This window comes from Sebastes fasciatus, chromosome 16 (assembly GCF_043250625.1).
Source record: "Sebastes fasciatus isolate fSebFas1 chromosome 16, fSebFas1.pri, whole genome shotgun sequence".
NCBI classification, from domain to species: domain Eukaryota; kingdom Metazoa; phylum Chordata; class Actinopteri; order Perciformes; family Sebastidae; genus Sebastes; species Sebastes fasciatus.
In genome coordinates this window covers 17711178-17735138 of record NC_133810.1, presented here as the reverse complement: position 1 = coordinate 17735138, position 23961 = coordinate 17711178, and the positions used below count along the sequence as shown (strand labels likewise).

The 23961-nt window shown below is 41.1% G+C and overlaps 1 protein-coding gene across 1 annotated transcript; it reads left to right on the top strand.

Moving 5' to 3' along the window:
* The first annotated feature begins 1725 nt into the window (after positions 1 to 1725).
* ltn1 (listerin E3 ubiquitin protein ligase 1) lies at positions 1726 to 23557 on the top strand. Its single transcript, XM_074611341.1, has 32 exons — positions 1726 to 1883; positions 2094 to 2300; positions 2673 to 2771; positions 3763 to 3993; positions 4092 to 4144; positions 4256 to 4436; positions 5646 to 5819; positions 6075 to 6265; positions 7739 to 7886; positions 7974 to 8231; positions 8389 to 8700; positions 8795 to 9010; positions 10093 to 10134; positions 10232 to 10421; positions 10553 to 10792; positions 12063 to 12216; positions 12359 to 12509; positions 13748 to 13958; positions 14068 to 14212; positions 14412 to 14525; positions 14631 to 14758; positions 14850 to 14985; positions 15447 to 15591; positions 16401 to 16614; positions 18123 to 18360; positions 18512 to 18589; positions 19693 to 19879; positions 19993 to 20158; positions 20244 to 20464; positions 20583 to 20777; positions 21010 to 21177; positions 21480 to 23557. The coding sequence occupies exons 1-32, from the start codon at positions 1842 to 1844 to the stop codon at positions 21540 to 21542; spliced, it is 5298 nt and encodes a 1765-aa protein (XP_074467442.1). The 5' UTR covers positions 1726 to 1841; the 3' UTR covers positions 21543 to 23557.
* Positions 23558 to 23961: the final 404 nt, after the last annotated feature.

Below are 23961 nucleotides of genomic sequence, written 5' to 3'. Positions count from 1 at the left end.
CGTGTCCACAGGTTTTTTTTTATCGCGAGTGGACGCGACGCTCCCCAACATTGGACGCTTGGTGGGCTGTCCTAGGCTGCATCCCAAAACTCTAAATTTTCATTTCCTCGCTCCTCGATCCTCGCTTGAACCGGAAGTAGTTCTGGTGCGCCATTTTGAAGACCGTCCCAAAGCCCTTATTTGTGCATCGAGGAGCGAGGATCGAGGATCGAGGAGGCTTGCCGGAGGAGCTATGAGCGAGGATACACCAGTGTATCCTGCACGGAAGTCTTTTGCCGACCGACACGCCCCCTTACTGGATATCAGTTACTGATTGGACGCTGCTGCCGATCAGACTGATCTGATAACTTTACCTCTCAGCATCACTGAGTTTCATACCGGAGTGAAGACAGATCACAGATTAAACGTTTTATATTTTAGTTGTCTTCTGATTCACCATCTAGTTATAATCTGTGTTAACTGAAGCTCTGAGCAGCAGCAGAAGGACCTGCAGTAGCTCTCCTTCACACACCGTCAGTGAAGCAGCCTGACAGTCAGAGGGGTTTATAATACCAGATAAACTGACTTAAAATAACTTTCTGCATTTCTTAGAATGATTTTTCTTTTCATGATCTGTTATTTCCCCCGTTAACTTTTATTAATGAAACTATTAAAGTCAGAGAGAAAAGGAGAGTCTGTCTGTCAGCAACAAACACCTTTTACATCATTTATCCTCATTTCCATTCAGTCACATGAGGCTGATGATTCCTGAACGTCGGGTTTGATATGAGTTACATCATTTACATTTTCCCTTTAGCCTAATAAATAATGTCCAGTGTTCAAAAAACACCATAGTCATATTCTGGGTTATTAAATAATTAACTCACAACCAGAATATCAATAACTACAGACTCTAATAATGAATAAATAGTATAAAGAGCACTTGTCTTTATTAGTATTAGTACAGTTCAGACACAAACAGCTGTTAAAGCTGACTGACAGCTGATCCAGTTGTGATCAGCTGCTGCTGTCATCAGAAATGGACGTTGCTTCAGACGTGACGCTTCAGAGGAAACGACCGTCCCATGTCGCTTAAATCGTATTTCCTCGTTTCCTCTCTCCTCGCATGGTTTCCTTGCGTCTCTCCATGCTTCCCTGGTGGGAGGGACTAAGACGCAAGGATGAGACGCAAGTGAGGGAAACAGGCATGCAATTTAGAGTTTTGGGATGCAGCCCTAGACTCAAGGCTGTCCCCACCTGATTGGACGAACGCTTTCCTGCCGTGGGCTGCTGCTCCCAGCTTTCAAACCGGAAACAGTATGGAGGCTCGTTTGGAAACTTTCTTCTCTTATTTCACGAAAATAGTTCACCGAAATGTGTTTCTGAAAACATTTGAGTCGAGAAATAATCCATGCAGTTGCTAAATCTGTCTTTATTTTCGATCGACAACTTTTATTTTAAAAGATTCTCGGGAGTTTTGAGAGGCGGCGAGTCGCGTCAGACGCCCGTGATTTGCATAAAGTAGACTAGCCCTCAACTTTATGCAAATGAGGAGCGGGCGCTGACGCTCCGTTTTTTCGAATCGCGATGCCACGCTACCAGAATGCATTAAGCGGCTGCTTACATTGACAATGAATGGGAAGCGTGGAAAGCACGGAGGCTGTGGACTGGTACCATTATCGTTAACTTAAAAGAGCCGGCTCTTTGAACCGGCTCGTTCGCGACCAACACATCACTATTATTTTGAAAGATTTAGACAGGAAGTCTTCAGTGGCGTCACTTAAACACGACGTGTGTATCAAACGCCAGTAACTATTATACTGGAGTAAACTAACTCATACTTTTAACATTAATGCGTACCCATGGGGGGTAAGAATAAACAACGAACTAAAGGAAATGTTCGGGTAAGTAACAATATCTGTAAGTTAACGTAGCTGACTTTACTGTAGCAACAAACACGAGCACATGCTAATGTAAACTTCACGTTAACAGCAGGCTAACAGGCTAGTGAAGGCGACGTGTTGTCCCAACTGTTTCATAACCAAAACGTGTCCGTCTGGCTAACCTTTCTACTCTTATGGGATGTATTATCTTCTCTATCCCTACTCTACTAGCCCTCCAGTAGCGGCCGAGCTGCTGAGGTCCTGACCCGGGAGGGTGGTGTCATCCCGGGCTTTGTGGGCTTCGACACAGCGGTCACCTCGGAGCTGAGTTACGTCCCCGCTGTCCACGGCGCGGAGGAGATAGACAACCTGGTGGATGCTGATTTCCGCCTGGTGCTCAGGAAACTCTCCAAGAGGGATGGTGTTACCAGACTGAAAGTGAGCTGACTAGCTTCATGGTCTTCAATGCAGAGCCAGTCACATATAACACACACACACACACACACACACACACACACACACACACACACACACACACACACACACATACACATATAACACATATAGATAGATAGATAGATAGATAGAAACTTTATTGATCCCGAGGGAAATTCAAGTTTCCAGCATCACAGTTCCATAGTGCAAAACATGTTAGTAAAAAAGCAGCGCCTGCCTGTATGCTACAACCACTTAAAATCAACTTAAAACACAGTGTACATGAAACATGAAAAGCAATCTCTCATTGGGTATGTTGAAGTGAAGTGTTTGTTGGTCCCAGGTGTGTGTCTTGATGTTGTGTCCTCTTCTCAGGCTGTGCAGGACTTTGGGTCCATGTGTCAGGAACGGGATGCTGAAGAGGTTAAAGGGGTCCTGCCATACTGGCCCAGGATTTACTGCAAGATATCAGTGGTGAGCTGGCCATTCACCACACATTCTCGAAATGCCATTTTTTTGTGTCAGTGTCACATTACTTTGAACAATTGTGGAAACAGTGAGACCTTAAACACGAAATAAACACTCCCAGTTACCATCATACATTTTTGATCAGACCCATCTTGCCTAGCAAATGAAAGTTAAGTATCCCATTTCAAATGATGGGGAGTATCTCTGAACAAGAGATTGCCTGGAACCCCACTCAAATTAATGCTGCAGTGGGTAGAATTGGAGCAAATATGATTTAAAAAAAAATTGTTTTATAAAACGGTCGCTATAACCTGACAGTAATGCATGAGATGTTAATCTGAAAAAAATCATGTTCCTCTGTGTCCTCCGGTGCTCCTAATGGCATCTGCAAGATTTCACAGACCGGAGGAAAACAACCAATCAGAGCCGAGCTGGAGCCTGCCGTCTCTGAGCATCACTCGCAAACTTCGATCAAACGGTCAAACTAGGCAGCGCTAATAAAATATGAATCAATATTCTGTTACTGTAATGCCTATTTCTTGACTGAATTGTTTCAGAAACATCTTGTAGTGTACTGTTTAGCTGTAAAATGTTGAGCCATGTTGAGATCAGTTGTGGAAATATGAAGCACCACCCACCAGCCGTAGCAAACTTCTCATTAAAAATAGGCATTACAGTAACAGAATTTTGATTCATATTTGATCAGCGCTGCCTAGTTTGACCGCTTGATCGAAGTTTGCGAGTGATTGACAGCTGCTTCCGTTGTTTTTCTAAAGCGTGAGAGAGCCATGAGGAGGTGCAGAGGTCTAGTTATCTCTCGGAGCAGTTAAATTACAATATGCTGAAAGGTTATTATGGAATATTTGGCCAATGATGCCAAAAATATTCAGCCTACTGCAAGTTTAAGGATGAAAATTTAATGTGACTTTAATGTGTGCAAGTGTTTGAGGCGTGTCCACATTAGGAGAGTTTTGTCTTCATCATTTATGTCTATCAGGACCACGATCGCCGGATTAGGGAGGCCACCCAGCAGGCCTTTGAGCAGCTGGTGCTGAAAGTGCGTCGCAGCTTGGCGCCCTTTCTGAAGAGCTTGATGGGCCACTGGATTTTGTCCCAGTGTGACACTTACACACCTGCAGCCTCTGCTGCTTGCCAGGTCTTCCAGGCTGCTTTCTCACCCACCAAACAGCCCGAGGCTCTCAGCTTCTGCAAAGATGAGATCCTTAATGTAAGTAGTAGTGGTGGCTTTAGTGCAGACAAGGGAATTTGCGCTGTAATCTAATGAGCCAAATTTAACAATAAGATGCTGTTATTCTTATTTTGCAGGTACTTCAAGATATTTTGTTAAAGGAAACGGCAGACACACTGAGCGATCCACAGTAAGTTTAGCTCATAATAGTCTCTGTGTCCATTTTTCTCACTGTGTAGACACAACAATAATACATTATGTCAGATTCTCTGCTGAGGCACTGGTTCTCCTTGTTCTCTAGAAGTGTGACAGAGGAGGAGAGAGAAGGAAAATACGTACGCATGCTTACCAGTTCTCTGTTGGGGGTGAAGAGACTGCTCTCCCTGCTGCTTCAGAGTGACAGGACGGACTTGGAGGAAAGACTAGCACATCTCCTTAACTCTGGGAAGTTCTGGAAGTACAGCAAACACAAGACACCACAGGTACTGGCAACAAATAGGACACCTGAACTAATTCATCTGGTATATGCACATAATGTAGTTTCACTCAAGTAAAATAAGGTCTCTTCCACTTGAATTTGTATTCATCAAAAGATATTGAGTGGATTTTATCATTTTAACCTCAGCAGTTTATGCCAGTAGAAGTGGTGTACATCCTCTGAAAGCTGGGAACCTGAAGATTAATTTGAGATGCAGCTCAGCACTGTGTGTCAAGTTGTTCTAGTCAGTGCCGGCCCTGACGAGTTTGGTGCCCTAGGCAAGAGGGAGGTTCTTAATCAGTGTTATTTTCGTGCATACAGGATTGACATAGCCTCTTAACCTGCTTATAATATAGCTACCATATTGATCTTACAAGGTAAGCTGATATATATCTTTAAATTAAATTGTCTTGTTTGAATAGGCCAAAAATTAAATTGTAGGCTCCAGGTAGGCCTATTACTAACATAATTTTTCCACACAGATTATGTAGATATGTTTTATCCTACAAAGTTAACTAACTCTTTTTAGTTTTGTAGACCTGCATCCTTCAAAAAGTATGGAAGTTATTGTCTTTGCTCCCAGGACTTATTCCTACTGTCTGTCCCTAAAGCTAACACTGAATTGGGAAAAAGGGCGTTTAAGTATACTACTCCCTCATCTTGGAATCAGTTGCAAAATTACCTGAATCTTCGGGAGCTCTGGATGCATTTAAAGGAATTTTAAATGACAGGATGGCAGGCACATCTGGCTGCAAATGTTATGTTGATGACTTGTAAAGAATGCTGATGAATGTTTTAGATATTTTATGATTCTGTAATTTCTTTGTTTTCATTTTAAATTCTTTAAGTGTTTTATCTTTGTGTCTTCAGCTTTGTTAATTGTGATGCTGCCTGTCTTGGCCAGGATGCCCTTGAAACAGAGATTTTTTTTTTTTAAATCTTTTTTATTGAATTTTTTGTAGACATGGCAAAGCCATCACATCAAATGCAGAACATGGCAGGGTGTCTGTGACATGAAATAAAAACAGAAAAATAGCGATTTTTAATCTCAATGAAACTCCTGGTTTTATAAAGGTTAAATAAAAAAACAACATTTTGTTAACCATAAAAACTGTGTGAAGTTAAATTACATCAGTTTGTGTTGCCAAATGCCACGTAATATACATGCAGTAATCTGTTTTGAGACTAATTACTACTATATCTTTCTCCACAGGTGCGAGGGGCATTTTTTGAGATGGTGTGTGCTCTGTGTGAATTCACTCCAGGACTGGTCCAGGCTGAAGCATCACGACTCTGCCCCACTGTTCTCCTCAGCATTGACGACACCGATCCTGTAGTGCTGCCTCCTGTGTGGGAAGCTGTTCTTCACGTCGTGTCTACGATCCCTGTAAGCTTGTGTTTTAAAGGATGACCTCACATGTACAGTTATGCTACTGCCACTATATTGTCAGGTGTTCTGTAATGTTGTCTACCCTCTATGTTGTTACAGTAGACGTGATAGGTAGTGCAACAAGGAGTTATATTAACCAGTATTAGTAGATTCACAAATGCCTAGATGCCAAAGAAGATGCGTTTAATTTTTTGTTGTGCCAATTTATAGTCGAGTGGCTTCTAATCTTCGATTTTTCTGCTCCTATTTCAGGATTGCTGGACTCATGTGAATGCCAAGAAAGGCTTCTTACCTAAACTTTGGGCTCTACTAAAAGAGGGTGGCAAAGGCACGGCTAAAGCACTCCACCCTAATCTAATGCCGCTCCTCAGCAAACTGCCTCAACAGGTCACCGATCCGACCTTGGACTTCTACACCACCTTCTTCTCTTCATTCATACAAGGGTAATTTTTTTTGTGTGATACCGGTATGTACGCTTGTGCTGGATGATGATTTCAATATTATTATTATTTTATCGAATTTCAAGGGAATCTTATCGTGAAAATATGCTCATGTTGTATTATCATTTTAGAAAAATATTTCGGTCAAATCTAGGGATGTCACAATTCTCCAAATCCACGATTCGATTTGACTTTAGATTTTAAGAGCACGATTTGATTTTTGATTTAATTTAAACATGCCACTTTTTAGACTATGGAGTCTTGATTCATAACGATCAACAGATCATTGGTTTTATGCCCTGACAACTGTCATTTATACTTTCAACAAAAAGAAGATCCACTAGATGGCAGGAGTGTACTTTACAGCAGCTAGAGTTTCTCAGAGTTTGTGACACCTGAATGCATCCTGACTTCCCTGTCGGCACCTACATGCTTTATACTACGGCATAATAAACCATAAACCCTGCTTTACCGTACAAAGCAATGTAGACACACAAGTCGATTTAAGTGGAGATGGTACGAGCGCGGCCGAAATCGCCAAACGGTTCGATGAGCGCCGTTTTCTTTGATTGCTGTAGTCTCTAAATCTTCTGCAGCCTACACGATTATATGCAAATTTTAATTATAATCAAAGAAAATTAATTATTTGAATTCTTACTTCACACGGTTGAAGACTTTTTCCTGATGTAATGCGTAACAGTAGGGCTGCAGCTCACGATTATTTTCATTGTTGATTAATCTGTCAATTATTTTTTTCAATTAATTTATTAGTTGTTTGGTCTATACAATGTCTGGTAGTGGTGAAAAATGTCGATCAGTGTTTCCCAAAGCCCGAGATGATGTCCTTAAATGTCTTGTTTGTCCACAACTGTTTACTGTCATATTGGAGTAAAGAAACCATATAATAGAAGGCAGACGTAATGGACAGACATACAGACAATAACATAAATCAGTATGTATCCGTGTTTAGTGATCCTGGGCAGGTTGGTATGTGGAGTGGGATGTGAGGCAGAGCGAAAGACAACATAGTGATAATTTTATAGTGGTAATGAATATGTGACAGCAAAATAATAATAATCATACATTAATGTAATATAATAAAAAATATAACATGATAATATAAAAAACATGATCATTATCATCACTATATACAATAGATCATAAGGTGTCCATTACTATACAGAAACATTTGAGATAATAATAATAACAACAATAACTGAGATTATATTTATATTTAATTAATCAATTTAAATAGTTGACAATTAATCAATTAATTGTTGCAGCTCTACATAACAGTGAAATACAGCTCATTGCACTGAGCATTAATTTGATTATTTTGTATGTGATTTTGCATCCATTTCCCACATCTTCAGATATATTGCTATAAGAGAAGACTCTTGTTCTTCATATAAGTTATAAACCATTATTCCTGTATCACACTATGTAACTTTTAGTTTTTCTGTGTGTTTGTCTCAGTCTGTCTAGTGATCGTGCAGCGTCAAGCCCATCGGAAAGTGCCGTTATAGTGACTTCTGTTGTTGAGTGCTTGAGGTACTGCATACTGCACAACACAGAAGAAGAAGAGGAACAGAGAAAAATACGAACCATGCTTATTTCACAGCAGGTGGGATCACACAGTCGCGGATACTTTTCTTATCATGTCAGATGTATTTAAATCCCTTACATTGTTTTGTTGCCTGTCTCTTTGTAGCTCCTGCCACTACTAGAAACTGCTCTTGGAAATCCCTCCCTTCAGAGCGGCCCTCTTTTCCTTTTGGTCACTGAAATGCTTGTTTCCTGGGAGAAAAGGGCAGGCCTACACAGTGAAGATGGAGCTAATGAGAGCAGTGGCGTCTTTCAAGGGCTTCTGGCAGACTTCTGGGAAGGGCTGGGTCTTCTCTTTGTGCGTTATGCCGACAATGAGGATGCAGATCCACAGGCTTTGGAAGGGGTAGCCACCTTGCTTCAGGTGAGTTTGGTTTTGGCGAATCTCTGGTTCAGACATACAAGGATACAGCAGATCAATATGGCTGTCGGAGCCATTCATGCCTTTTAAAAGTGGCCAAAGTGAAACAGAAAACACAATGCCTAAATAAATTTATTCTCACTTTCTCTTATGTCTCCAGGTAATGCGCTACCCTGAGAGAGTAAAAAGAAAGCACGTCCAGAAGAAGAAAACTGTCAGGATCTGTTTCTCTCAGCCGGAGGACAATGAGAAAACTGGAGTTGAGGGGGATGTTGTTGAGAAGCCTGTTCAGACGGTGTCGGAGCTGGTGAATGAGAAGGCATTTGGGTCCCTACAGACCCAGCATTTTGAGGATGTGGTGTGCCAGTTGGCCCAACTGTGCCTGGTGCATGTGAATGAGAGAAACTCGGAGAGACACCTTGTTTTCCTCTCCCTTCTCCTGCAGTCTTTCCACACGCCCAGGGTCTTCAGTGTAAGTCATGTTTGATGGAAAGTATTAAGTCTTTAACAGCTCTTACAATTCCATGACGCAATTGACTTTTTCCCCTAAACTGTGCTTCTCTTAGACATTGGTCGAATTGGATGGCAAAATAACGGACGGTGAGCAGAGGGACGAGGTGACCATGAAAAATCCAGCAATGCATTTCCTGCTGGAGCGGGTGGTGGTGTGGCTGGCTGAGAAGGGGCGCATCGACACTGAGCACCTGGTGGAGATGGTCTTCAGCTCACTGTACTGCTGCAGCCAGCAGGAGACCACCCGCATCCTCAACCACATCACCACGGTAACCTAAGATGCGGATGTCCTGTAACATGTTACAGGCCCTCAGGCCTGTACTACGAAGCAGGATTTGGGGGGGGTAACTTCAGGTTTGACCCTTGGTTTTCAGTTCTACGATGGTGGTTCACTTCTTACCGGGCTAGATCGTCATGGTAATTTATGCTGAACACCTCACCTGCTCCGGAGCAGGTTTTATTTGAGATAAGAGATCAGCTCGTGTAAAAGCACAGCCTCTTCACCAATCAAAGCTTGGTGCGTGGATCGTAAGATAATATTAAACCAATACAAAGAAGTTATAATCTAGGCTAAAAAGCAACACAGTTTAAACAACCAAATGCAGAAAGGACAGCTGACATATGAAAGGAAGCCTGCTTACCATTTTGAATTATATTTTTATATTTATTTTTTATTTGCTCCCAAGTCTGTTTCACACCGTCGGAGTCTGAGAAGCAGGTGACAGAAGGCTGAAATAGTCATACACGCCACATTTACCTCCAAAGGATTAATGAAGTAACATTTATTCTGGTCTATAAGCATCATATTAATTTAACGGAATACACAAAGTAATTATAGTCAGATCTACTCGTGCTCTAGATGGGGCAGTGATATTAGCCTGTTAATTAACGTATTCACACATTCGGCAATTTTTTCTTTCGCCAGGTACCTTTTCTGTATTTTGCAGATGCAATTGTGTTGCTTTTAGTCTGGATTATATGTTTAACTTCTTTGTGTTTGTCTAATATAGTTCGCTCTTCGTTTGTAAAATGTGCTGCTCTGCTGAACCGTAGACTTGTCCATATTTGCGATTGGTCATATGCTGCAAACACCGCCCCTTTTATGTGATTGCGCTCGTAGCCAGATTGAGAAATCCTGGGTTGATTTATCGAGTTGATAACCACCGTTGTGGTTGTTAGGGTTAGTGAAGCAAGATACTGACAAGATATCCTTGGTATGTTGAAATCGCTTCGTAGTATAGGCCTCACGTTTTTTATGTGCAGCGTGATGATCCCTCTTGTGTCGTAGATAAAACTCTAATGGTGCTGTTGTTTCTTTGCTGACATTCCTGCTTTTCCCTCTGGTTTCTAGATGGATTTACAGTGGAGAATTATCCTGCAAATTATACAGAAGGTATGTGTCTTTTGTTTACACAGATCAAAGTGTGTTATCTACCTATACATCAAATTTACATAGTTATAAACATGTGTGCTACTATCCATCCTGTCAGGCATGTACAGAACCTGAGACTCTTAAGAGCTGTCGTGACTGGCTGAAAGGTTCAGTTCTGGGCGAGCAACTCCTTGGACTGACTGAGGAGCTGTGCAAGGTGGGACGCAGCTCTAACGGTTCTACCTCTTCTACCAGCAACCACAGTTGGACACTTATCAGCCTGGTCCTCTCTCAGCACCACAACAATGGTAAACACAGACACAAACCTGCAAATTATTCTTTTTTTCTTCAGTGGAAAAGTACCTCTTTTTTTTTGTGGATTTTCCTACAAGTCACCAAACTTTCTAATTATCTTTTTGATCTGTTTTTACTTGCGCAGAGCCTCTGATAGGGGAGGTGTACATGGAGAAGATCTTAGAAAGGCTCCACGCCACTCTGTCTGAGACCAAGAGTCTGTCAGATGCAGGCAACATGGAGCCACTCATCTGCTTCATCTGTGACGTGGCCTCCACGTTCTTCTCTTCTGTACAAGACTGTCTTCTACTTCTCTCTGCTGAGGAGCTCTTGCTCACGGTCTTCCAGCTCACCGCCCAAGATCAAACACACACTCACCTGTCTGGTAGGTACTTGCACACACAGTGCACAAGGGTATAATAGTTTTACATTTTCAATTTGTTTTTCTTTTATTTTAATTTTGAATTTTAGTTTAGTTTTAGTTAGTTTTCAGAGTTTTTTTTTGTAGTTTCAGTTTTTCAGAAAGGTTTAGTTTTTTATATATTTAGTTTTACAGTAGTTTAGTTTGTTTTTGTTAGGGCCAGCTATAATGTCTAAGAAATATGTAGCTACTAGGGCTGTCAAAGTTAACTCAAATTCGTTTTACCGCCACTAATTTCTTTAACGCAATTTACGATTTTTAGGTTGTAGCATTTCAGCTTAGTTTTAAAGCTAGAGTGCAGATACTGGCATCATATGAAACTAGAAAATGTCACACTAGCTTGTCGCGAAGTAGGCTAAAGAACGCTCCAAACTTAGCTAAATTTTGGCGAAGCAAAGCTGGCATAGACATTTTCAAAGAGGTCCCTTGACCTCTGACCTCAAGATATGTGAATGAAAATTGGTTCTAGGAGTACCCACAAGTCTCCCCTTTACAGACATGCCCACTTTATGACATGCAGTTTTGGGCAAGTCATAGTCAAGTCAGCACACATACAGCTGTTGTTGCCTGTTGGGCTCGAGTTTGCCATATAATGATTTGAGCATATTTTTTATGCTAAATACAGTACCTGTGAGGGTTTCTGGACAATATTTGGCATTGTTTTGTGTTGTTAATTGATTTCCAATAATAAATATATACATACGTTTGCATAAAGCAAGCATATTTGCCCACTCCCATGTTGATAAGAGTATTAAATACTTGACAAATCTCCCTTTAAGGTACATTTTGAACAGATAAAATGCAATTGACAGCCCTAGTATCTACATATACTGTACATACAATTTACATGATTGGAGTACTGTGTAATGGAAATAATGTTTAAAGTTCAACCTTCATGCTATTTAAGTGAAGCGCGGTATAGCGGCATCCCCTGGAAGATCAAGTCGGAAGTTCATGCTGTCTCCTTTTTGGCAGTGATTTATAATATAGCTAAAAAACTAACATTTAAATGAATTTACGTTCATTTATATTTTATGTTTTATTATTTTTGTAACCAGGCAGTATCATTTCAGTTTGGTTTTTCTTAAAGGTACTGTTTTTATTTAGTTTACAAAAAATATTTTTCACTGCTTATTTTCATTTTAGTTTTAGTTTACTATAATAACCCTAGCACGAACACACCTAATTTTCAGGGAAGCTAAATAACAATTCTTTGTTGATATTGCTTTCACAGACTCACTTTTAGATAAGCTGAGGAAAGTGTGTGTGTCTGGGGTCCAGTCATTGGTTCAACACTCAGATTATGAGGTCAAGGAAGGTGGTTTCCTGCACAGTGCCGCCCTGTGGGTGACAAACCAACTACTCACCGTCTCTCTGGATATTAAAAGGTAATAAAACACCTTCTATAGGTTTTAAAAACCCAAGTGGGTTTGTCAGTAAGCCCTCCCCAATTTTGGGCCTGTTCAGTGTGTCGTATCTTAAGAAGCTATGTTGTGGTTCTGGCTAACTCTTCTTGGTGTTATGTTTTAGTTTGCAGGTTCTAATTGTGGCTGTACAGAGCGTAGTGGAGACAATCATCGCTGTCTGCAATCAAGATTCCCCCCTCCTCGTCCAGTTCTTTACACAACTGACGCCCAGCCAGACAGAATGGACAAGAATCAGACAAGCCCTACCTCCTCAGGTGAGCCAGCCAATCCATCATTCTCACTTTAGGAAAATAATTACGTAATACAGATACAACCATACATTGATTATGAAGAAATTGGTGTGGAAGGAATCTGTTTTAATTTAGGGCTGGGCGATCTGGCCAAAATCTTTTATCCCGATATACTGTAGCAGGTAATTTCATATCTTGATGACGAGGTATATTACGATATAGCATGTTTTCTGGTAATTCAATAAATAAATAGTTTAAATGAAATATATATATATATATTTTTGTGTACTCCTGTGTGAATTAAATACTTGTCAATACTGAATATTTTCTCATTTTATTAAGAACTTTAGAGAAAAACAGCTGATAAATGCATTTTACAGGACAGGTGGCAGACATTAAGGCCCGTAATAATTTATACATACACATTGTGGTCTGAATCAACTGAATGTAAAGCCTTTATAACCTCATTGATTATTACATCATAGGTTATAATAACCGAGGTTAGCTGTAGACAGCTGTAGTTTTTTATACTGGTTTTAGTCCTGCTTTGTTTTCATTCAGTGTCCTTGGAATGTACAAGTAATGGACATGTAGTGTGATAACGTCAAATATTCGTACCAGTCTATCCATTTAATTATCTGTGTTATCTGGGGTTGTGTACGGCTTCTCCATAGATAACTTTATTTATCTGTTAACCGTTGTATGTCGTACTACAGAGATACTGTTCCTACATAAGCGGCCACAAACAAAACACTGTCAACGCGTTTCTGTGTACCGTAGTCTGTAGTCCGTTTAAGGTGAAGAAGAAAAAACGGCACGTCATACCAGTTAATGACAATGGGTAGCCTGCACTCCAAATATGCCTGTAGTGGGGACTGGCGTGTGACAAACATGGCAGAAGATGGTTTTCTGGTCCATGTCTGACTTTCTTACGAGCTCTTCCAGTTTTGGTTGGGCTGAGTCTGAGAAAGTTTCTGCATGTCGTGCCCTCTCAAAGTTAAACAGCTGATTGCTCCAGCTTCAGTCCTTGCTCATGCAAGGAACGTAAAGTGGCAGCCAAATGATGTCAAATTTGCCATAACACAGTTCGGTCGCTGTTTTTTTGACATCACGATATAGCAAAAATATATATACGATAGACATATTTATATTGTTTGACGATATATATCGTCCTATCGCCCAGCCCTACTTTAATTCGATTCTCATCACAAAACACTTGACATTTATGCATTGTTCTTCCCCTTTTCTTCCGTCCTCTGCAGTGGATCAAAACCCCCTTACTGTCCAGCCGTCACCGAGGAGTTTGCGAAAAACCCTCCATGGACATCTGGAAGTTGAGGGTGTCAACCAGGCCGCCAGCCCACCTATGTGCCTGTGCCCTGTTGGGGAGGATGGCCCGGACTGTTGCATTCATACCTCGTGACAAAAAGGATGCAGAATGTCCTTCACACTTGCCGAACCTTAAGTACACAGGTACACACAAACAGGAAATTAACACATTTTTTTTTTGTAACTTTGTGTTTTTCATGTAAATATATGACGCTGTGTAATATGTTTGTATATGTATGCTTTTCTTTGGTAGTTTCAGAGCTGTTGTATGCACTGCAGTGGTGTAAGGAGGTAGCGTACATCCCTGCCTATCACAGTCTGCTGACTGACTCGGGGCTGTTAGAAGGACTCCAGGGCCTAGTTCCAATGAAAGATCTGCTAGGGACACTCTACTCAAGGTGAGCTACACACAACATCAACACATTTCTACATAAACAGCTTTCATGGAGAAAAAAAAACATCTTTTAGAAAACATTTAATACATTTATCAGCTTCTGAAGAAACAAACACTAGTTTTTATGCACATGTTTATTTTCCCAGGCAATTATTTCAAACAATATCCATTGAATATGTGTGTATTGTATTGTTACCCTGTAGGTCCGTGGAGGATGGAGGTCTCTGGTCTCTCTCTCTAGAAAACTACATCCACACCAACAACTTGGCAGCAACTCACAGTGCAACCGTGAGGAAGCTTTACGGCAGTGCAGACAGGTTAATCATTTGTTTATTCATGTCATTTTAAATATTTTGAATTTCAACTCTTATATGACAACTCTCCCCACTGTTGTATGTTGAAAATTGTCTGTGTTTGGTCAGTTTGTTCCCGGTGTCTCAGAGCAAACTGAGCACGCTCCAGGTGCTCTGCCCCACCATGACCATAGAAGACAGGGAGACTCTCGTTGCTCTGGCAACTGCAGGAATAATCAACTGGCAAGAGAATGACGGTGAAAATACGCACATAAACACACACAAATGCAAACTTGGACGTTTTGGACTTGAACCAAGCAAGTAATAATTTTGGGCTTTATGTCACAGATGTGTATGGGTGTCTGGCGGTGCTGCTGTGCTGTCTAAAAGCCGACACACTCGTAGAGGAGGAGGTTGTGCAGGCTATCCTGGCCACTGTGATGGAGTGGAGAACCAGCAAGGAGGACTGGTTCCTCTTTAGCAGGTAATGTAATCATATAAACATTTACGCACACATTTAGAGCTGACCCGAACGCTTCGAAGCTTCGACCGTTGCCATGGTAATTGACCTCCAAATCAGTATTCAATCAATATTCGAATGCTTTGTTTTTAGTTTATATATATATGTAATAATAATGTATAAATCCCAAAATAGCCCATGAAATAAGGAATACTCCCACAACATCACTCATTATACATATTCAACATGAATTATTATTAGTTATTCTCAGACGGATATCACTGTTATGTGTAGAGGTTTGTGTGTGTACAGTAGTGTGTCAGCGGCACAGTCCCGAAGCTTTGAATACCTTTCGAATATTTCTCACTGAAGCTTTGAAGCCCAAAATATGGTATTCAGGACAGCCTTACACACATTATATCTCTTGAAACAATGTCCTAGTTTAGATTATTTTCTACTGATATATTTGTCACATCTTCTTTCAGTGACCTGTCTAAAGCAACTGCAGAACAGTTGAATCTTGCTGTGGAGATGATGCGTTTCCTGTGCTGGCTGGTGACTCATTGTCCGACAGTTCTCGGGGGCAACCAGTGGGACTTCTTGCTCTGCTCGATGTTAGCCTGGTTGGAGGTGAGACACAGACCATACATACTGTGTTGTTTTCAGAATTTGAGGTCAGAGACCATTGTCAGCTACAGAGTAGTGCTACAGGGTGGATGCTTCCTGTCATAGGGTGAACTCTTGACCTCAGCAGTGGTGGAAGAAGTACTCCCATATTTTACTTAACTAAAAGTAGTGATACCACAGTGTAGAAATACTCTGTTACAAGTCCTGCAGTCAAAATGTTACTGATGTAAAAGTACAAAAGTATCAACATCAAAATATACTTAAAGCACCAAAAGTAAAAGTACTCATTATGCATTTCAGAATAATATATTTTAGATTACTGGATTATAATTATTAATGCTTTAATGTGTGCATCACTTTAATGTTGCAGCTGGTAAAGGTGGAGCTGATTTCAACAAATGTATATACTTCCAAGTAGCTTAATCTATAATAATACATCATAATTAATTTGTTAATTATATTTTGTATTACTAACCTGCAAAGTAACCAATAACTAAAGCTGTCAGATAAATGTAGTGGAGTAAAAAGTACAATATTTCCCTCTGAGATGTATTGGAGTAGAAATACAAAGTAGTACAAAATACTCAAGTACAGTTTTGAGATAGTTGTACTTTACTGAAGTACAGTACTTGCGTAAATGATATATTTCAATTATAAATAAAATTAATTTCCAGCACTGGACTTCAGGTATTTGAATTGTTAGAGTACTCACTATGCTGCCCCTGAATACAAATTATTTTTGTTTCTTATTCATGGCTTGCATCTGCTGTTTCTCACTATCTTTGACTTCATTTTCTTGCCTCCAATTTCAGACCACCAGTGAGAATGTGAGCAGTCTCTGGAACCCATGGGTGCAGCTGTTTGTGTGTGAGAATGCTGCATTGATAGTGAAGCTGAACCAATTCTTCACGTCATCTTCACCCGATGTACTGGAGAAGCTGCCGCCCGAACTGGCTGTTGAATGGAGAGACTTCTTCGTGGCGGGAATCTACAACCTGCTGTTGCCTCTGCCTGTCAATATCACAGGTGCGTGTGTGGATTTTATTTGAGGAGGTTATGACACAATCTCTGGGAAACAAGCTTACTCGGAAAAGTCAAGCGCCAAAACTTACCTAATACTTGCTTTTCATTGAGCATACCACTAGGTAATATGGTAGGGCTCTAAACTAACTTTTCCACTTTCTCAGTTGGTCGCACATGATTTGGTCGCACCCTTTTTTTTCGGTACAGCATGGTATTAATCAGTGGTGGAAAGTAACTAAGTACATTTACTCAAGTACTGTACAGTTTTGATACTACTTTCTACTCCACTACATTTCAGAGGGAAACATTGTACTTTTACTTCACTACATTTATTTAGTATATAAATAGGGGATTAAACCACCAACAGTATAGAAATTAATAAATTTAGCTCTACTGCAGCCAGCTACAACATTGAAATGCATCTTACATGTTACTGCATCAATAATAATAATCTAACATAATAACTAAAGAGCCTATTTGGCTGCATAGTGAATACTTTAACTTTAATAAAAAAAGTGCATTTTCTTGATTATATACGTACATACTTTTACTTAAGTAAGATTTTGAATGCAAGACTTTTTTTAAATAATCAGCTATAGACCGCTTCCTTGCGCTAGGACATGCGCACCGTTACGTACACATGTATAATGTCCAGTTAGCCTCAAATCGCGCACATAAAAACCAGCCGCATGCACATGCTACAAGCACAGTTAGCGAGCGTAAAAGCATCCTCACGCGGGACAAGGCCCATGGAAAGGAGGCTGGGTCACGGGCGGACATGGGTCTTGGGCTATGGGGTATAACACATGCGCAGCGTAACTGAAGATGCTGTCGTGCGATGCGATTGACTCAATTTCGGCGAATGCAGGCCAGAATTTACTGCGCATGTGTTATACCCCCCGGTAATATGACGCGTGACCCAGCCTCCTTTCAATAGGCCTTGACGCGGGAGCCTTTCTGCTCCATGTGCACAAACTGCGGTGCTAGCATGTTTGACTGTCCAAAAACTGTAATTGCAAAATAAAGCAGTTAAGGCACATTTATGTTACAGTCCTGAGTTCACAAGTCAAGGTTCAAGATTCTTTATTTGTCATTTGTCAATTCCAGCAAATAAAAATCTTTGGTCTCAGGTTCCTCCAACAGTGCTCATAAAATGTGTAAATATAAAAGGGGAAATCACACAAGTAAAAGCAAAATGATAATCTAAGGCATAAAATAGTACAGTTAATATATAAAATAGTAATGTAAATGTATATTTGAAATTTTGTGAAAGACAGTATTTCAGATGGGAAAACCAAATGCAAATAGGATGTAGTATGTACAGTATATGCATGATGAGAAGTAATATATGTACACAGAGGTGTAAACAGGAATGTAGTATGTATAGAGAAGTCAAGTGTTGAGCTCAGGAGCTCAAGAATTCAGCAGTATTATGGCCTGTGGGATGAAGCTGTGCCTGGTTGTGCGGGACATAGTCATAGTCCTTCTGTCTATTTGTTGTCTGAATGCAGATGCCTTCACTGAACCAGATGACCCTGTGTTCCCATTGGCGGTGCTGCAGTCAGTCGGCGTGGCTCTGACATATGCGCCTGTGCTGCTGCTGAAAGAGAACTCCCTGCCACCACGGTTCATAGCGGACCAGAAGACAAACCTGCCAGAGCCCCTCCAGACGCTCCTCAACACTTTCTGTCCTCTGCTGCTGTTTAAGGCCAGGCCCCTGCAGATCACCGTCTACCACTTGTTAGAAAAGTAAGGATTTTGTTTGAGAGAGTTTGTGCAAACGTGGGTAGCTTTTCCTTAAATTAACCAAAAAAACAAAAACATTTCGGCTAATAACTGCCTTGGCACTGTGTTATGATTAAAGTGTTGAATTAACTCTGTTGCTTTTTGTCAATAACAGGGTCATGCCTCAGCTGCCCGAGTGTGATGGAGAAGGAGACAACAACAAGTCTGATGATGATGGAGATGAGCCATGTCTGTAAGTAAATGGATGAAATCCTGTTGCTGTGAGGAGAGCGAGATAGAAAAAGAATGAGGGAGAGAGAGGTAGAGAGACAGACAGGGAGGTAGACAGAGGGAGGTAGAGAGAGAGACAGGGAGGTAGAAAGAGAGGGAGGTAGAGAGAGAGAGAGGTATGGATAGAGAGACAAAGCAAATTGAATTGAATTGAAAGAGAAACTTTTAGTTACTCCTCTACTTCATGTTTTTTTTTACATTTATCCTTTGATATTGCAATATATCGTTATGAATTGTTGTTTGTTTTATTGACACAACAAACGTTAATTACTTCTATATTGTTTTCTTCCATTTACAGGCATGTTCTTTTTTAAATATCTATTTTTTGTAATGTGCTTAATGAATTGTATATATGTGTATATATATATATATATTTTTGTTTTTATTTTGTTTTTTAAAATTTGTATTTATTATTGAATTGACGCTTTGGCAATATTGTTCACCTGACAGTCATGCCAATAAAGCAAACTGAATTGAATTGAGAGGGAGGTAGAAAGAGAGGGCGGTAGACAAAGAGAGGGAGGTAGAGAGAGAGGGGGAGGTAGAGAGAGAGAGAGGGGGAGGTAGAGAGAGACAGACAGGGAGGTGGAGAGAGAGACAGACAGGGAGGTAGAAAGAAAGGGAGGTAGAGAGGGAGCCCGACAGGGAGGTAGAGAGAGACAGAGAGGGAGGTAGAGAGAGAGGGAGCCCGACAGGGAGGTAGAAAGAGAGAGAGACAGACAGGGAGGTAGAAAGAGAGAGAGAGGGAGGTAGAAAGAGAGGGAGAGAGAGAGGGAGGTAGAAAGAGAGGGAGAGAGAGAGAGGGAGGTATAAAGAGAGACAGACAGGGAGGTAGAAGGAGAGAGAGGGGGAGGTAGAAAGAGAGGGAGAGAGAGAGGGAGGTAGAAAGAGAGGGAGGTAGAAAGAGAGAGAGACAGACAGGGAGGTAGAAAGAGAGGGAGGTAGAGTCCCTTTAACACAAAAACATGGGAAAATATGGTCCAGATTGAAAAATACTGAAGTTATCCTTAATATAAGTTTAATGTTTAAGTTATTCTTACCGTCGTATTTCCTTTCTGTGTTCAGTTCTCCTCCAGCGTCTCTGATGGCTATCCTGTCAACCTGTGAGGAACTATGCGATAGCATCCTGGCAGGGGTTCAAGTAGGAGAGTTTGCAGTGGTCCAGCCTCTCAGTGTGGAGTACTCCTGCATCCTGGGGTACTTGCTGGCCTGGAAGCTGCTCCTCACTTTTTTCAAATCGTCACCCTCCCATGTGAGTCCTGATAAGTCCTATACGAGTACAGACAAGCAAACAGATTTATAAATTACATAGCGAAAGTGTGCTTTGAAGTATTGTCACAGACTGCTCTTCTTATTCATTTCTAGCTGCGAGCCCATTATGCCCAGTATCTTAAGAGAAGCTGCTCCCTTAACAAACTCCTACTTGACCTCTTCAAACTGATGCCTGAGAACCCCATCTATCCCGGCCAGGGGGCGGAGACAAAAGAGACCAAAACCTTCTTTACAGAGAGCCGGTCTCTGGCTGTTGACAGTAAGTAGCACAATAATACAACTTCTGTACAAAAGCTATGAAATGTAAAAACAAATCTCAGATCTCCTGCGTTTCTTGCCCACAGACAGCGAGAGCGTCGAGTGGGAGCTCCCTCACCTGGCTTGCAGTGTGTACTACAGCACAGTGCAGGACCTGCCTGCCATGGTGCGGCTGTGGTGGAACGGCCAGGAGAAGAGAGTGAGCGCAGCCGTGGAGAAGTTCACCATCAAATACGTCAGCCCTGTTCTCTCAGCCCAGGAGATCTCATCTGTCCACTCCAGCACTCAACTGTTTGACAGCATGACTGTAAGTTAGCAAAGGCATTGCTCTGTGTGTATCTACAACATTACCATTTTTGTGTTACTTACTGTAAGACTGAAAGACTTCCAAAGGCAAACACTGTATATTTATCTTATTGCCCCAGGTGAAAGCCCGCTCAGCAGCGCGGGAGGTGATTGCCACCTATTCTGTGGATGACATCTTCATTGAGTTGGTGATTCAGCTACCACAGAGCTACCCTCTAGGCTCCATCACAGTAGAGAGTGGGAGGCGCGTGGGAGTTGCCGTACAGCAGTGGAGGAACTGGATGCTGCAACTGAGCACCTACCTCACACACCAGGTAGAAACACAAACACACAGTGGATATAAATTCAAGAAGCTGCTGGTGTAGCAAGTAGTGTCTGTTCTTCAACCTGAAGACCTGTAGCCAGATTATATCCCTACCAGTGAAGATTTCTTGAGCAATACAGGCCAAAGGGGGGCTGTGAAGATATTTTCTTTTTAGGGAACAGCAAAGAATAAAAGGATGAAACTCTTCAGAAAAATGTAAATGTGGGTTTGTGTGTGTTCAGAACGGCAGCATAATGGAGGGCCTGGCTCTGTGGAAGAACAACGTGGATAAGCGTTTCGAGGGAATAGAGGATTGTATGATCTGCTTCTCTGTTATCCACGGGTCCAACTACTCCCTGCCCAAGAAGGGTTGCCGCACCTGCAAAAAGAAATTCCACTCAGCGTGTTTGGTAAGATATGTGTCAAGATCATATTACATCCAGTGGTGGGCTGTCAACATGGTACATGCACTGTAGGCTGTCTGTACATAAGTAATGCGGCACAGTCATGAGCATATTTCCTTTTTACTGGCACCTAAAAGAAGGCATAATTCATAAATCCACAGACCCACTACTGGTTGTATCATACACTTTCAGTTTTATATCTCACAAATACAATTTAATACAAGACAACATATAGTTTAAAGTGAACATACTTTGCTTTTTGACATCGTCATCTTTTACACTAATATTGTTTCTTATCTTTTCTACAGTACAAATGGTTTACATCCAGCAACAAGTCCACCTGTCCGCTGTGCAGAGAAACATTCTTCTAACCCACAGTCTGTTGACCAGGACGTAAAGGTTGTCAGATCGGTTGTGATTTCATATAGAAGGTTATTAAGGACTAATTCATTAAATCACAGTATGGGTTGAAATTCTTTCTCACAGGCTTTCTCTGACTGAAATAGCTGGCATTATCATGTTTCATGTGCTCAGTGGAAAGCCGAACTAAAGTACAGTAAAATCTAGTGATAATTATATTACGGTGACTTTTATGTCCATATTCCGTACTCTAGGTTGTTAAACTGTCAACAGTTTGTTTATACCAGTGCTTTAATGCGCTGTATACGCTCAGCATCAGTAGCTCCCTGCTGATGTTTTTCTGTTAAAAATTAGTTTTTATCTTTTTGCAGACTTAATTTTTTTTATCGGTTGAAACGTACAGATGTGTAGAAGAGGCTTATTCACAAAGTTGGGAAAACCAAAGCTGGCAAGGTGCTTTAGTCGTACATAAGCACCTGTTGAAATGAATAATTTTACAAATTTAAAAATAGATAGATAGAAAATATTGCAATGCCCAGGACAGGTTTCACAAATATTTCCTAATATTTAGGAGTGTAAAGAGTTTGTCTGATTCGTGACATGCCTTATACTATTACAACATGGTGAGCTCACCTATGAAAATCAGGAAAGGGAACTTCTTAAAGGACCAGTGTGTAGGATTTAGTTTACCTTTGGATCCTCGCGATATAACAAGATTGCGCGAAAATACATTTCGTCAGGCTCCATGCACTGTGTTTGTTTGAGCTACTAGCTGCTATGGCTGTGGTTTAGGTGTTCGTGACGTGACACTGAGAGGCGACTGTTCGTTCTAAACAACAATTGTGGCTCCTGAAGAGGGTAGTGTAGATGCTGCAATAGCATCAGTTATTTTCAAACTGCAGAGTATATCTTCATTGAATCAAGAGCAAAGAACGGCACTGACGGTTTTTTTTCAATGGAAAAGATGTTTTCTCTCTTCTCCCAACTGACTTCGGAAAGAGTTTGATTGACAGATGGTTCATCCAATCACCTGTCAAGTATTTTTTTTGAAAGTGCCTGCCCTTTTCCAAACAGTTTCCAATGACTGCTTCTCAGATGGTTCTGTGTGAACCATAGAAATAGAATTAGGTGTAGAACTTGACATTCCCATTCAAATCAACATAGCAGGATGGTCAGAGCGGCGGCCATTTTTATATATATCGTTGCCGTAGCGATTGTTGTAGCGGGCTGACTTCCGTATAAACCGACTTGTGGCAAGTGGCGGACTCACTGAGGTGAGGTTTTGCAGTAACAACTAAACGAGCAGAGGAGTAGTAATGTCTAAGCATAGAGAACCATAGTAAATGAGTACAATTTAACAACTTAATGCTTCATCAACACACTCTTGTCACAGCCAAGGAAAGCACATTGCTTTCGCCAGATGAGTAACAACTTTGTATGGCTTGTTTTCTGTAACAAGCGTGGCGTTGAAGCCTGGTGGAATCAGCAAGCTAGCTAGCAGACAGCTGGCTGGTTAGCTCTTGGGCTGGTTCCGCCAGGCTTTGGTGCCGCACTCATTACAGAAACTGAGCCGAACAGCGGGCTGGTGGCCAGCGGCAGCACCGGGTCTAAACAGTCCCTCCACCTGGGGACAAGCTACCTAACTAACTAGCCAGCCATCTGTCTCCAGAACGCTGTGTCCGTTTTCTTCCCGGCAAGCTGCAACCACAACGGCCCCACTCACGTGGGTTCTGTTGTCACCATAACAACAATCGCTATTTACTCTTGTACCACTCCCTATGTAGATGTATAAACGGCTCGTTCTAAGTTAACAAAAACAACATGATTCTTAGTTTCAGGTGATTATACATTCATAGAAACATAATGATGAATATCATATTACATTTCTGCCAATAGATCTCTAAATCCTACACACTGCTCCTTTAAGGGAGTTTTTTTAATTTCAAAATGCCAATGCTTCCCCTGTGCCTGTATACAGCTATAAATGATGCTGGAAAGTAAATAAAATACAACTGGATTGATATTATGAACGGATGCAATTTGTCTTTGATTCAACACTTAGAACAGGGATCAAACAAAACACGCACACAGAAACTGATGCTGATAGAAAAAACAATTTGTCGAATTTGTTGAACCTTCATGCATGCAATGTGATAGACTACAGTGTGTGATGTGTATTACCATTCATAGTCTATAATGACTCATTACATATGTACTAGTTTTTAATGACTTTGTATAACAACACTAAAGGCTGATCTAGCAGTCTTACAGGATGTTACAGTTACCAGACCGAGAACAGAACAAAGTACAGTGCGCACGTTTTCCTGATGACTGAGTTGTGTAATACAGAACAATGCATATGCAGGGACATATAAATCTGGCACAAAGACGGCTCATGCATATTTTTACTTTGTGCATACAGAGAAAACT

Bases quoted from the DNA above. Each gene is read 5' to 3' on its own strand.
- ltn1 (XM_074611341.1), top strand. From the start codon at position 1,842: ATGGGGGGTAAGAATAAACAACGAACTAAAGGAAATGTTCGG. The intron at 10,422-10,552 runs GTAAACACAGAC...TTACTTGCGCAG, and splicing joins CTCTCAGCACCACAACAATG to AGCCTCTGATAGGGGAGGTG. The intron at 13,959-14,067 runs GTACACACAAAC...TTTCTTTGGTAG, and splicing joins GCCGAACCTTAAGTACACAG to TTTCAGAGCTGTTGTATGCA.